Here is a 14,010-nt window from a genome sequence, read left to right on the forward strand (position 1 = left end):
TAATCGATTAAATATTTATTGGTTCACAGTGTAAGAATGCAGTGGTGACATAATACATAACATAAAACACAGCATCACTCTCAGGGAAAGCACGTTCTATCATTTCTAAATATATAGGTTCTATTTATATCAAAACCCTGCACAGCAGGGATGGAAGAGAGGAGAGGAGCTAAATATGCCATTTTTTTGCGAGGCACATTAAAGGATAGGATCGATGTTTTTCAACCCACGCTCAGTTTGCGTTAGAAATGACGGGAACCAACATTTTAATGAGGCCCGGGTTGAAAAATGGTTACCGATCCTTTAAATACTTGAGAGAGAAGAAATAAATGCTCTGTAATCTATGAGGCAGGTGAATCATCCAAAGGTTGAAACTCTTGAAATATTTTTGTTTCTTCACGTCAGGAAAATGGCACGGACCAGTCACAGAGGTAATCATTCAAGCGATTTCAAATAAACCTCGCGATAAATATCTGTACACTGTTTGTATCAAACCCAACTCTGTCTTATAAGGCACTCAGATGTGTTTTAACTTGAAAATCAGAGACATCCGGATCCAAAACCGGTGTTCTATTACATGAGAGGGATAAAAAGGAAACTGCATAAAAAAAAAAAGAAAAAAATATATATATATATATTTCTGATGAAATCTGAAATGGTTCCCATGTGAGCAGCTTAGAAGAGAATCCCGGTTCAACATCGGAAACAAATGGGTTTGAAACATTTATGACCTTGAATGCATGAGTTTCAACTAAAATAGTGACTCATTGTGATACTGAATTATATTCCTCCCTTTTGTTGTCTTTCATCTATACTTCAGTGGTTTGTGGAAACGCACTCACTTTGGCTGAGAAGTGACAAACACAACAGACAATACGCACGCACGCACGCACGCACGCACACACACACACACACACACACACACACACACACACACACACACACACACACACACACACACACACACACACACACACACACACACACACACACACACACACACACATCTCCATGTTTTTATAAAGTAGATCAACCATTCCATAAAATCCTGTTATGGAGCACACAGTTTTTTATTTTTTTCAACTTAATATATTATTATCATTGTCTTTATCCCACATCTTAGAATCAACACTTAATTTGTCCCACGTGCTACACTCCACAAATGCCCAGTTTACAATCAGCATGTTTTTTTGGACTGTAAATAGCACACACACCAAGTTAATACCGAGCTCTGTAACATACAAAGCGTGCTATGCGGCCCCCGTGGCCCCTGCATCCCCCCGGGCCCTGGGCTCATCCTCCAGCCGAGCCGTCAGGAAGGGGTTGAAGAAGAAATCGAAGGCGAACTGCAGCGCGCCCTGCGCCGAGCACCTCCAGTCCTGCTCGATCTTCAGCTGCCGGCGCACGGGCACGCGGGCGCCGGCGCAGGACAGGCAGTCGATGGCCTTGAGCTCGAAGACGGGCCACTTGGAGCCCAGCCGGCCCTCCAGGACGGTGCTGAACTCCACCAGGCTGCCCGTGCTCAGGTGCAGCAGCACGGGGCCGAACTCGTTGCTGGCGCGCAGCACGATGTCCTTGGTGGCGTCCTCGTCCTCCACGGCGGTCCCGTTGCGGCTGCGTCGCTCCAGTGGCATCCCCATCGTGGCCTCGAACTTGTAGCGGTCGAAGCGCTTGACGTGGCACCGGTGCTTGGCCAGCTTCTTCAGCTTGCAGAGGGCGTCTTCGGGCGCGGGGGGCGGGGCGGGGAGGGGCTGGGTCTCCGCGGCGGCGCGGCTCGCCTCGACGCACGCCGGGTACGCCTCGCCGTACAGGCAGCGCATCCAGTCGCCCATGACGACGGGCAGCAGGTTGATCACCGACTGCGCGCCGTTCTCGATGTCGGTGACGCGCACGTATTTGAAGCGTCCCGTCCAGGTGACGCGGTGCCCCTCCAGGTGCGAGCACAGGATCTGGGTCTGGGCCATGTTGGACTCCTTCCAGGCCCGCGGCCCGCAGAGGTTGCTGTACTCGGGCCACGTCAGCGTCGAGTTGTAGACCTTCATGCCCTCGGAGCGGTACACGTACATCCAGCAGAACAGCACCACGGCGCTCAGCCACACTAGGATCAGCTTGACGACGCTGCTGCGCGACAGAGAGCGGAACACCGTGACCGGGTTGAGGCTGAACCGCGTCCACAGCCGCAGCACCACGGGCACGAAGCACACCGTCAGTGTGACCGCCATCTTGGCGATCTCCAGGGCCAGGAACCACTGCAGCAGCTGGACGAGCAGCATGGCGGCCAGGCCCAGCGACAGGACGGGCAGCGCGAACAGGAAGAGGAAGTAGCCCACGCAGGTGCGGATGAGGCCGATGGCGGAGGAGCTGTGGAGGAAGACGAGGCAGAGCTCGCACCAGGTGAAGCAGACCAGGTACGGCACCAGGCACAGGTAGGTTCCCTTGAAGCCCCTCAGCTGGGCCATGCGGAACAGGAGGTAGAAGAGGTGTCCGTACAGGAGGCAGGGCAGGCCCAGGTTCAGCGCCACCAGGTCCCCAAGGGGCACGCGGACCCACGTGGCCCCCAGGAGCCGCAGGAGCCGCAGCGACTCGGGGAGGAGGCGGGTGAGGGAGCAGGCCCCCGAGAGCACCTCGGTGAGGAGAGCCCTGCGGGCGAAGAGCTGGGCGGAGGCGTGGAGGCTGAGGAAAGAGGTGACGGTGAAGAAGAGGGCGACGGTGGCGAGCTCCGAGCACGGGATCCAGGACTTTTCGGCCACGGGGAAGGAGAAGACCACAAAGACCACCGACAACAGGAAGTACCTGGAAAGCAAAGCCACTTGTCAGTGATCATCACATCCCATCCTTTATTTATCATCACAGGAGGCAAAAAATTGAATTTTAATTTTATAAAAATTCGAAGCAACATTGGTGAAGGAAGGAGTGCTTACAGGTAGGGCTCCAGATGGGTCCAACCAAAGTTGGTTTCAGCCTGTTCCAGGTCCAGTCCTGGCTCAAAACGGGACAGCAGGTCTGTTAAGGCCCTGAAATTTTCCCACGCCTTGGAGTTCTGTAGAGGAACACGTTCCATTATTGGATCTCACCTGACAGGGGGTTCAATTGGGTTTTGGAAGGTGGGTGGAACCAAAAGTAAATTTTTACCACACCTACTGAGACCTAAGTCATTTTTATGAAAGGTCAAAAATCTGTAAAGATTTCTCGGGGGAACACAATTATCAGCACAGCTATCGAGAAAAGTTTTTTTTTTTCCCCATGCCTGTATCAACCTATCTATCACTCTTGACCGACACTGACAACGACATGGCTGTAATTACAGTGCAACAAAAAAAGAATAAACAGCTTTCTGGTTCATACCTGGAAGACGCGGAGCGTGCAGATGACCATGGAGAAGAAGGAGAGGTAGAAGACCAGCAGCGGGATGAGGAAGATGAAGAACTCGATGGTGAGGTTGGAGATGATGAAGAAGAAGATGAGTGCGTTGACGTGGTGCGTGGGGATGAGGGCGCTGAGCCACTGCATGCCAGCGCGAGACGCCCAGTCGATCAGATGCTCCTTGATCTCCAGCAGCGCGTGCAGCGGGAACTTCAGCACCTGGGGGACGAACGAGGAGGTCATTTCTGTTGTTTGTTTGTTTTTGTTTTTTTTGTATCAATCATATGGCTTCGTGATGGCTTCGTCCCTCGTCTCACCTTCTGGTGAAGGGGCAGGTCGTCAGGGTTCTTTACAGCTTCATCGTCATCATCGCCGCCTCCCGCTCCGGCCATGACCGACGACGGCGCAATGCCCTGAGCGTACTTCTTGGTCATCTCCACAAAGTCGTCCAGACCCATGTGGGAGCTGGCTACACAAGGGGGTGCGGGGGCAGAGGCACATTAACTTATGGCCAAATTTAATTTTGACAATTAAGAGAGAAGCTCGGACAACCACCTTTCTGCCCAAGTCCCCATTCACAGTAATAACACAACACTTTTATAAAATAATTCTAACAGTTTCATACACATTGACAGGTTTGAGGTTGATAATGATCCCATTATAAATGGACTACATTCATCCCCAAGAATCAAAGTTTACTTCCCACAATATAAATGCCGCTCAGCCTGGAAAAACGGAACAAACAAAAACCTACATTCACTGGTGACGAGGCTCTCCAGAACCCTCCTCTGTTTCTGGGCAGAGCTGGAGAGGGGGCCCGGCGAGGCTGGCTCTCCTGTGGGCGGAGGAGGAAGAGAGGGTCAGAAATCAGGTTTAAAAATACTGTTACCTCAAGACTTTTAGAGGGTACTTATATAACTGTGTTGTATATGTATTTTTATTTTTTTTGCGTGCCTTTTACATTGGTGTTACATTAGTTCTTCTCTGCTCATGGCTGATGGCTGTGTATTAGCAACTTCAACTAAAACAAATAAATAAATAATCGTGCGTGCGTATGACCTGGATGCGTGTGGACCTGTCCCACGTTCTCCAGCAGCTCGTTGACCGCCACCTCCTTCTTCTTGTCTGGATTGAGCTTCCAGTACATCATGAGTGCCGCCTTTCTCACGCCTCTCTCGAAGCGGGTCTCCATGCACAGTTTCTTCACCTCCTCGAAGTTCTCGGATGTGATGCCTTGTAAACACACACACACACACACACACACACACCACACACACACACACACACACACTCACACACAATCGTATGTGTATGCGTTCACTAACAGCGTTAAAAGGAGTTCGAGCATGCATACATTTATGTAGCCACATACCAGGCAACTCCAACCACGCGGCGGAAGTTTTTATTTTTACCCACCTTTCTTCCGTCCTCCCACCAGCTGACTTCAAGGATCCATAACATACCCCTTTGTACTTGTGATCAAAACTGTTTCACATACAGTTTAGACATGTACTGTTGTACAACGATGAATTACTGAACATTAATGTGGCTGGTTAGCACCGGTGCAAACAAAGGCATACCGTAGGCACACCGAGAACCTCTTGCCCCGTAGGATATGCAGGAAACGAATGAACAGATGGATGGATGTTTTTTTTCACCCAAGTTACTGGTTCCCTATTTTATTTCACTTCCACTGAGATTGACACTCCCACTGTTTCAGAGCAACTGACGAAAAAAGATCGATATGCAGTTAGACAATCTTGTAACAAATCTGCATAGTGCAGGTTTAAGGAGTTCTGGCAGCCTGTTCAGCGCCAAACCCTCTGTCTAGAGCAGCGACCCCAGGTCACAGATCCAGGTGGTGTTTTGGCATCCCCGGTACCTTTCCTGGAGGCCAGGCAGCGCTGCAGCAGTTTGACGGCGTCCTTGCGGCCCTGTTTCGCAGCCTGGACCAGCCAGGTCACCGCTCGGCAGTTATTCAGCTCCTCGTCCTTCTCCTCTGCCACTGCCAGGAAGTAACGGCCCATCTGGAGGAGACGCACGCACGCACGCACACACACACACACACACACACACACACACACACACACACACACACACACACACACACACACACACACACACACACACACACACACACACACACACACACACACACACACACACACACACACACACACAGCAAGGCCTGTATCCTCAAGAGCTGACTCACGGTCGTCTTTTCGGCTCAATATGGCACATTATACTGACAGTCATCATTAAATGACGGCATCTGTTTTAATGACAGCTTTTATGCAGACCAACTGCTCGCCCACGATGACCTTTAAAGGAAAGAGGGCGTGTTCATGGTCACTTACCCTGGACTGCGCCCGGGCATCTCCACACTTTGCCCTTTCCTCTAACTCCTCAATGCTCAGCTCCTCCTCCGGCTCCTCTGGCAGAAACAAACAAACAAGCAAACAACATCGACACGGTGACTCAACACACATTTATACTGCAGTCAATGTTGCCACCTCTATTAAATGACGGGTTTGGTCTGTAAGATTTTGCAATGTGACAAAATGTGTTTTTTGATATGAAATGACAGTTAATTTGAGATGGAAAAACACACACGACAGCTTCCTTTGTGGACGACCAATATACACGACAAAGTGATTGTTTTTCCACACATAAAGCAACTGCACAAACACACTTTAATATGTGTATTTAATCACAGCTGCCAGTTCAATCTCCATCAATTTTCATAAAATGCAAATAAACATTCTGTGCTGGAAAGTGAACACTTAACAGACAAATTCACCTTTGGACACATCTCCAAAGGCTTTGGAATCATTTGGTAAATAGACTTAACATGTTGGACACGTGAAAATCCTGACATGGACAGAGATTTTCGAGCACACACACACACACACACACACACACACACACACACACACACACACACACACACACACACACACACACACACACACACACACACACACACACACACACAAATAGGCATATACTACACAGAGTCGTCGAGAAGCCCCACATAGTGTTAATTATTAAGTATAATATACAGCGTTTACAGCGTTTTTAACCGAGCTTGCACAGAGCCAGGACCTGAGCCATGACTCAGATCGTGCTGACAATAACCATCCTGCTAAACCTCTTTTTGTTTATTGAGCACCTTACCTCACCTGAATATTTCCTTTTCCCGCCCCCATGACTTGTATGCTTATCCAGGACCATCATAGTGCCCAATAGACCTTCTGGGATAGATTGTACACATTGACTATATTGTGTTATGACTATATCCCCTATTTCGGGTCATGAAGCACCAGTGTCTTAATCAATGGGAGGAATCGTGTGCATTCAGTGCCAGGAATCTCACCACAGAGGCCTGTCTACATTTATAAACGGCTGCTGGATGTTACCGATACCGACAAACTAGATCGCAGTCTGTCCATGTCTGTCTGTCAGTACCAAGCAGAAGTAACTCTGAGGAGGATTCGGTAACGTCCATGGATCCTTTTGCGGCATGCTGTTGATATCCTAGTTCCCCAACTAAGCCGTAAAAGTATAATGTCTGTGTTGCACAGACAAGAGTTACCATAATTCTGCTGTGATGGAATGCACACAAACGCAAAACACACACGCACACGCACAAGTACAAGTTCATGTACACGTCGGAAAAACCACCTCCAGAGATTCAACAAACAAACAGGATTTCCCAGTATAGCGTCTATGAGCTTCTCCATCTCTCTGAGCTGCATTTCCAAGCTTTGGTCAGTGAAATGGGAGCTGCATAGGTCTCGGAAAGGTGGGGGTAAGAGAGTTATTTCCAACCACCAAGTCAGCAAAACGAAGTAAAGTTGGTCCACATTCTGTGGCCAAACCAAAGGACTGATGAAGACACTGCATCTAAGCATCAATTACTACTGTCTGGCAGTTTCAAATTAAAAACTGTGTGTGTGTGTGTGTGTGTGTGTGTATGTGTGTGTGTGCACATGTGTTTATTATCAGACGTTCCTTACCTTCACAAATGGAGGCAGACCGGGGAGGGAGAGAAGTTGCCCTGGCGAGGGCCCCGTTGGAGGGGTTGCCCGTAGAAGCTGCGTTGAGCTGCGACCGGCCTATCTGAGACAGGCTGCGAATGGGCTGGTGGAAGGGAGACGCCGAGGGGCTGGAGAGTGATCGAGAGGGGGGAGAAAGTGTGGGTGAGGCCCGAGAGGAGCCAGCGGAAGGGGCAGGGGACGGCGAAGTCGGCCTGGTCGGCGTGCCCGGCACAGCGGGCACCGGTCTGGTCATGGCCGAGGGTGGGATAGAGGAGGAAGAGGGCGAGCCATCCGTTGGGGCGCCGGGTGGCGATGACTTCATGTCTGGGAAACGCCAGGAGAAACAAAAGCGTCAGACAAGACGCCACAAAAAAGAAACCCTTGCCCGATACGACTGACAGTAACGGCGACACCAAGTAAACACTGGTTTTCAGAATAGAGCTGTAGAGGGAGAGTGGTGGAGAGAGAAAGTTCTAGCAAAGAAAAGGAACAAAAAAAAGAAAAGGATCCGACAGTGAATGCATTGGAAGAGGACAGCAGAGGACGCTGGTGCACCTGGAGCAGAGGAACAGCTGTTTAGGACAGTATGTTCCCCTCCACATGCCTCAGGTCGCTCCAATCCACCGTCTTAAGAGCTAAACATATAATGCAATGCAGCACCGGTGCTTCTTTTCAGCCTCGTAATATTATTAAATCATATTTTAGCTAAATTTCTGACACGTGTTACAAGCTTACTGTCCTTTGGGTTCAGTCGACATACAGTACAGCCCACTACAACTTAACTCCAAAGTCAGATGATGTGACTTTTATTTTCCCCAAGTCAGTCGTATTTTTAGGAAGTCCACTTTTAAGTTCCTCGCGTAACAGCCAAACTACTGTGCGGTCACCTCAAAAAACTTTGTCGAGTGTCATGTCATACCAGCACGACATATCTATATTAAGAACTTGGAAGTGTGACCTATCCAGTTGCAGTGAAGGGAATCCCCCTGTCCAGAGAGACGAGGCTGCACTGACACAGATGGGGAGTGATGGGGAGGACACATATAATGGAATATCAATTAAAAAAATGTAGCACGCCGGACACTGTCCAAACCCGGACACACGTGCGGCCACACAATTCTTGAAGCAACCCCGCGTTTGGAGGCACTCCATGACGTGACCGTCAGAACATGAACGACTTTGAGTTACAGGGGGAACGCTGAGCGGGGACACGGAACCCCTCCCCTCACTTTGCAGGTAGGTTACAGGTTAGGGTTAGGGTTAGGTAACCCTAACCCTAACCCTAACCCCACTAAATGCACATAATGTACAGCTGTATTTTTTTTTATATATGTTTGCAAATGCATATATAATAATAATAATAATAATAATAATAATAATAATAATTAAGTAAATTGACTTTTTATTTTTATTTATTTATTATTTTATTTGTATTATTTGCGTTTTTTGGGGGGGTTTATTGTATGTTGCTAATCATTATTATTATTATTATTATTATTATTATTATTATTACTTATAAGTATGGCTGCCTTTTGTTTTGATGTGAGCTGCCGGAGCTGACTCTCCCCATCGAGCTCTCTGTCGACCTAAAGTGAGCGGCGGACTGTCCCCCAGCCGGGCCACCCCGCTCACCTCCACGACCACAGCGGCGGCTTCTGCGAGGTCCCCTCGAAATGCGCCGATAAACGTCCTTCTGCCCTCTTTGTTTTTCGGGGCGCGGGGGGAGGGGTGTCCCTGTTGTCATTCACCGCCTCGCCGCGTCCGACATTCCACCCGCGGTCAAAACTCCACAAGAGCAGGAGGAAAACAGGGAACGGAGGATCTGACACGCCCCTCCCCCCCCCCCGTTGCGAGTTGTGATTGGATACAGCTGATGGCGTCGTCGACAGCGCGTTCCCTCTGGTTGGTCAAGAGCCCGGAAGCAGGCTCGCGTTCGGCGCGTCCTCTTTCAGGCGCGACCAGTAGAGGGTCGAAAGACGGCGAATTCGCGGCTGTCAGCGTTATTTGAGGACGGCTTGCTGGTGTCTTCGCATTTTTACGGAAACGGTCTTCACACAAGTGAAAGTATCCGTAATATGTACGTACCGTCAATGATTATTCATATTGTTGTGTTTACATTTTTGTGTTGGTCTCAGCGTTGCAGTTCGGTTGTCCACCAGCAGATGGCAGTGTGTTATACGTTCCAGGCTGCTGTCAAACCCAGTCGTTTTCTGTTTCAATGTGGTTCCAATCTCAGAACTATTATTTTGCAATAACAATAATAACCTTTATTATAGAATAGTGTGGACCTGGAGGTCTTGGTGGTTGAAAGCAAAAGAGAAAACATTTTTTATAAATCAAAAGTCATGATAACATTACAGGATGTCATTTCGCCGAGGCGTTTGTCCAATAAGTAATTTGTCACCGTGTAACCTAAACCCCAAAACAATGTTGAAAGCTCAACAAATCAACGTTGTATTAAAAGCCCACACAAAGCTTTGCATCGCCACCAATAAGTGGGGACACATGACCCTCTACTTGCATAATGGAACTAGTAGTAGTGCAGTCAGGCTCAGAAAAAAAAGACATAATGAAATAAAGAAAGTAATTTCTTAAAAGAGATTAGGGGATGCATGGGAGATATTGCGAAAACCCAGAGTGAGGTAAGCCGCCGTCTGGGAACGTATTTACAAATCGGTGGGAAGAGAAGGAGATTGGGGGAATAATTGCTTAATTGCAGCTCGGCAGTTGTGTAAATGGATCCTGATTCGTAGATTAACTCAATCCGGTTGAGAGGATAAGCCCCTTAGACTGGTTTTTGGTATTTCACATGCACACCTCCCGAGTCCTTTTGACAATCCCTTTTAAACAGCCGGGCACGTGCACTGCCTCAACGATCACGCACACACAACGCACGCACGCACGCACGCACGCACACACACACACACACACAGACACATACACATACACACAAGTCGTGAAGCAACTCATTAGAGGCATTTTAAATAATGAGCCTCTCATGGGACCAATCCCTTTGGTTATGTCAATCTCGCAGCAGGTTTTTGGTTTTTGAACACTGAAACTACTTGACATAATTGCAGAACAGCACTTATCGCTATTTACAACGTGGCCATTATTTATGGCATTAAAGCTGGAACTGCAGACAATTATTCACCCAGTGAGTCTTTGAGTTTTATCTTCCCGTTTACAGTACTTATTCTGCAGGCCAATGCAGACCTCCATCGTCCCTCTCTAATCTCACGCTGCCAGACATCTCAGCCTACGACCGTACGCGCGTGTGTCTGTGTGTGTGTTGCAATGCGCCTTCATTGAGCCAGAGGTCTAAACGGACAAATATCGGTATGTACAGCAGCATACAGCACTCCATTCACGTGGTGTGTGTGTGTGTGTGTGTGTGTGTGTGTGTGTGTGTGTGTGTGTGTGTGTTCTGCCACGTCACAGTATTTAACAATAATCCACAGGTATGACAGTCAACCCCCTGCTCCCCTCAGTTTCTCTGTCCCCGAGAAAAATAGCAGACGACTGAATTAATACCCCTGCCTGTCCCGATCTTCCCGATATTGCGAATGCACCGAACAGGAAGAGAGACGAGGAGGAGGAGGAGGAGGAGGCCTGGCCGGTAGCCATAGCAACCAGGGCAGTTAAGTGAGGAAAGGACACTGAGTGTGGAGTAGACGAACATTTCCGACGTGAAAGCAGACCAACACAGTCCGTCCTGGGCTTTGAAGTTCCTCCCCTGCTCATTTTCAGAATGGAAACAGGCTCTTATGGTTATTGAGGCTTTTCATCATGTTTTCCCCCCCGGACCACACCAGCGAAGCGGAGGGTGTGAATTTCCCTGATGGGTCACGAAGCAAAACAGCACATTTCAAACTCTAGACGGTTCACTGATGTCAATTGGATTTTTATTTTTATTTTTTTAATTACGGATAGTTTTCAAGACACATTGCTACGAATCATATTCTACTTTTTGAGCACGGAATTAAGGTGCTGTTTTTTTTTCCCAAGACAGACAGTCCTGTCATTAATTTGTGCGTTGTTTATCGAGTAGGGAGTTCATAGGTGACAGCTTTTGAATGTATCCACAACCACTATTTTTAGAGACGTGCTGCATTATTTCTCATGACGGCGTGCCTCTGAAATGATTCATCCTAAAAACGGGAACGCATTTCTGATGCCTCCTGCGTCCATTATGAACCTCACCTTACGTTTGGGTGACGGGCACGTTCCAAGCGGAGGGAACAAGCCTGTTCCAAGCGTTGTATTTTCCTCTTTGCAGACTTCAAGCTCTCTCCGTATTGATCTGATGCTTTGTTGAAAGTCTGGAGGGGGAGGAGGGCGGGAAGAAAAACAGGAAGATAAAAGACAACATAAAGAGACAAAGACTCCTCAGCGGCTTTTCGGTCACAGCTGTTCGAGCTTGGTTCTGTGATAGATCTAACTGGTTCCCTGCGTCTTTTACTCTATTTTCCTCGGTTTATTGTTCTAAAATGGCCCCTTTGCCTAAGAATTTCCATAGTAAGAGTAAACAGGGTTGATACACACACAAAAACAATGGACAGACTCTTTATACAATCTCTAATAATCGAATGCAATTGCTGTAAGTGTAAAGTACTTTGCAAATGGTTAAACTACATAGTTATTGAAAAATATTTCAACCCACATTTACAACTGGTGAGGTGCCAAGCCGCACCTTCCACACACTATGTGCAGCCTCCGGACCGGGTCACATTATGTTTCAGGGTGGGGGCCGGAATAATTGTGTATTTTAAGAATTGGAACATTCAACGGAACACTCCGCGTCAGGGTTTTTCCGCGCGGCAAAGAAAAAGTCTCACTCGGAACGCCGAGCGGGAAGTTGACACTTTCAAACGCTCTGCATTTGGAGCAGCCGCACGCAGATCGATCACCTACGCGAACAAATCAATAGAACTCCAATGAACGTTCTCTCATGACACTGATTGTTTGGCCTCTTTTTTTGATGTGTGTGCGTGTGTGTGTTTATTAGAACATTTGTTTGGGATGGGGGGGGGGTCTATACATGGAACATAAGACTCAGGGGGTGAGTCATACCCTGGAAAGTGGGGAACCTAATGGCCTTCATAAGAAAGGGTTGTGACTACCGGCAGAGCAGGTTTGGGTTTGGACTTTGAAAAAAACAGGACGCTGTGGTTTCCCAGAACTCAATGGAAAGGGAGAATAATGGTTTTCACTCTGTGTGTCCGTTTTTGTTTATGTGTGTGTGTGTGTGTGTGTGTGTGTGTGTGTGTTTCTGTCATGTAAACAGTTTCCTGGTCTCGTCCTCAAGTCCCCCCCTCTGAATCCCACAGTTCAACCCTAAAAGATTGGTTTAATCTTCAAGTGGTCATGAATATGTTAAGCTTATTATGGACAGCACTCATGAATATGTGGAAAACCTAAGCCGGTTACGTTAAGTTAATCAAAGCGACTACACATTACCGTTCGCCGCATAATTGAGGAATAGCGGTATCGACGGAGATATCAACCAGCTGACTATTTATTTTAGGATTTCGTCGAACCTGTATTTGACATAAACCTTAATGTGCACCCATCAGAGAGCGGCTCATAATCCTTGACTGGGGATCCCTTATCTGCAGTTATTTCCTCAACTGCTTTGTGTAATCCTTGCTCACGGTGTTATCTTTTTGATTTATTTCACTTTCATACTTATGTCAGTAGGAGTCTCACCAGATGCCTCAGACAACACTTTCGTTTGAGGTTCAGGCACCACGCGGCCTTTTTACGGCAAAGTTATAACAGCGACTGCAAATCGCCCCCCACCCACAAGCCACTGGCACGGGGTTCGGAAGACAAACAAAAACCTTTTTTTAAGCTCGGGAAAGGCAACTGACGGCAGCAACTCCGTCGTACGCCCTCTCCTTTCTCGACATAATTATTTCCACCTCCGCGTTCACGACAAAACGCAACGACAACACACACATTCGCCCCCTCCACGGCCGCCCCTGGCTTTGCCACGTTATCAGTCCATCGGTGTGTCTGTGTGCTGGCCTCAGCAGTAACCACTACCAGAGGGTGTATCCCAGTACTCTGATGTCATCGTCCTTTCCTCGTCTCCTCTCTAGAGCCTAAAGGTTGAATGGTTGGGTGCTCGCTAGAGCATCAATTCTGTGTGAGCATGAGTTATTCAGCAAAGATCAAGGCGGCCCCGCACAAATGAAACTCATCACTGTTTGTGCACTCATTCCCCTCTTGCTCCCTGGGTCCTGTGCAGAGCCCTGCAGCAATAGGCAGCATATGCTGAGCTGTGGAGAGCAGTAGTGTAGTGTGTGTGTGTGTGTGTGTGTGGGGGGGGGGGGGGGGGGGTGCGCCTGTGAATGCCAGTCCGACAGAGAGGCAGAGACAGGCAGCTGGGCGTGAGTAATGCATCCTGCAGAATCTGGGTCACAATCACACCGCAACACACACTTTTATCTCTCTCTCTCTCTCTCTCTCTCTCTCTCTCTCTCTCTCTCTCTCTCTCTCTCTCTCTCTCTCTCCATCCCTCTCTCCACCTGGGACTCACCTTTTACACCCCGTCTAATTAAAGTGCATTTGCATCAGCAGTGCATAGGCATGGAGTGTCTTA

General features: G+C 48.3%; 1 protein-coding gene across 2 annotated transcripts; it reads right to left on the reverse strand.

Moving 5' to 3' along the window:
* On the reverse strand, positions 1 to 9,188 carry wfs1b (Wolfram syndrome 1b (wolframin)). Of its 2 annotated transcripts, none has more exons than XM_080008527.1 (10): positions 9,036 to 9,188; positions 7,383 to 7,727; positions 5,721 to 5,797; positions 5,246 to 5,390; positions 4,423 to 4,596; positions 4,118 to 4,198; positions 3,681 to 3,832; positions 3,346 to 3,582; positions 2,922 to 3,040; positions 1 to 2,793 (listed from the first exon to the last, which is right to left on the reverse strand). In XM_080008527.1, the coding sequence occupies exons 1-10, from the start codon at positions 9,145 to 9,147 to the stop codon at positions 1,251 to 1,253; spliced, it is 2,985 nt and encodes a 994-aa protein (XP_079864653.1). In that variant the 5' UTR covers positions 9,148 to 9,188; the 3' UTR covers positions 1 to 1,250. The 2 variants fall into 2 exon arrangements, with proteins under 2 accessions (XP_079864653.1, XP_079864654.1); XM_080008528.1 differs by having other exon boundaries at positions 3,681 to 3,828; positions 4,114 to 4,198.
* Positions 9,189 to 14,010: the final 4,822 nt, after the last annotated feature.

This window comes from Zeus faber, assembly GCF_960531495.2.
Source record: "Zeus faber genome assembly, chromosome: 10".
NCBI lineage: Eukaryota > Metazoa > Chordata > Actinopteri > Zeiformes > Zeidae > Zeus > Zeus faber.

Excerpts from the sequence above, each read along its gene's own strand:
- wfs1b (XM_080008527.1), bottom strand. The coding sequence starts at position 9,147 with ATGACAACAGGGACACCCCTCCCCCCGCGCCCCGAAAAACAAAGAGGG. Across the intron at positions 3,041-3,345 it reads GCACGCTCCGCGTCTTCCAG|AACTCCAAGGCGTGGGAAAA; the intron begins GTATGAACCAGA and ends GTTCCTCTACAG. Across the intron at positions 2,794-2,921 it reads ACCCATCTGGAGCCCTACCT|GTACTTCCTGTTGTCGGTGG; the intron begins GTAAGCACTCCT and ends TTTGCTTTCCAG.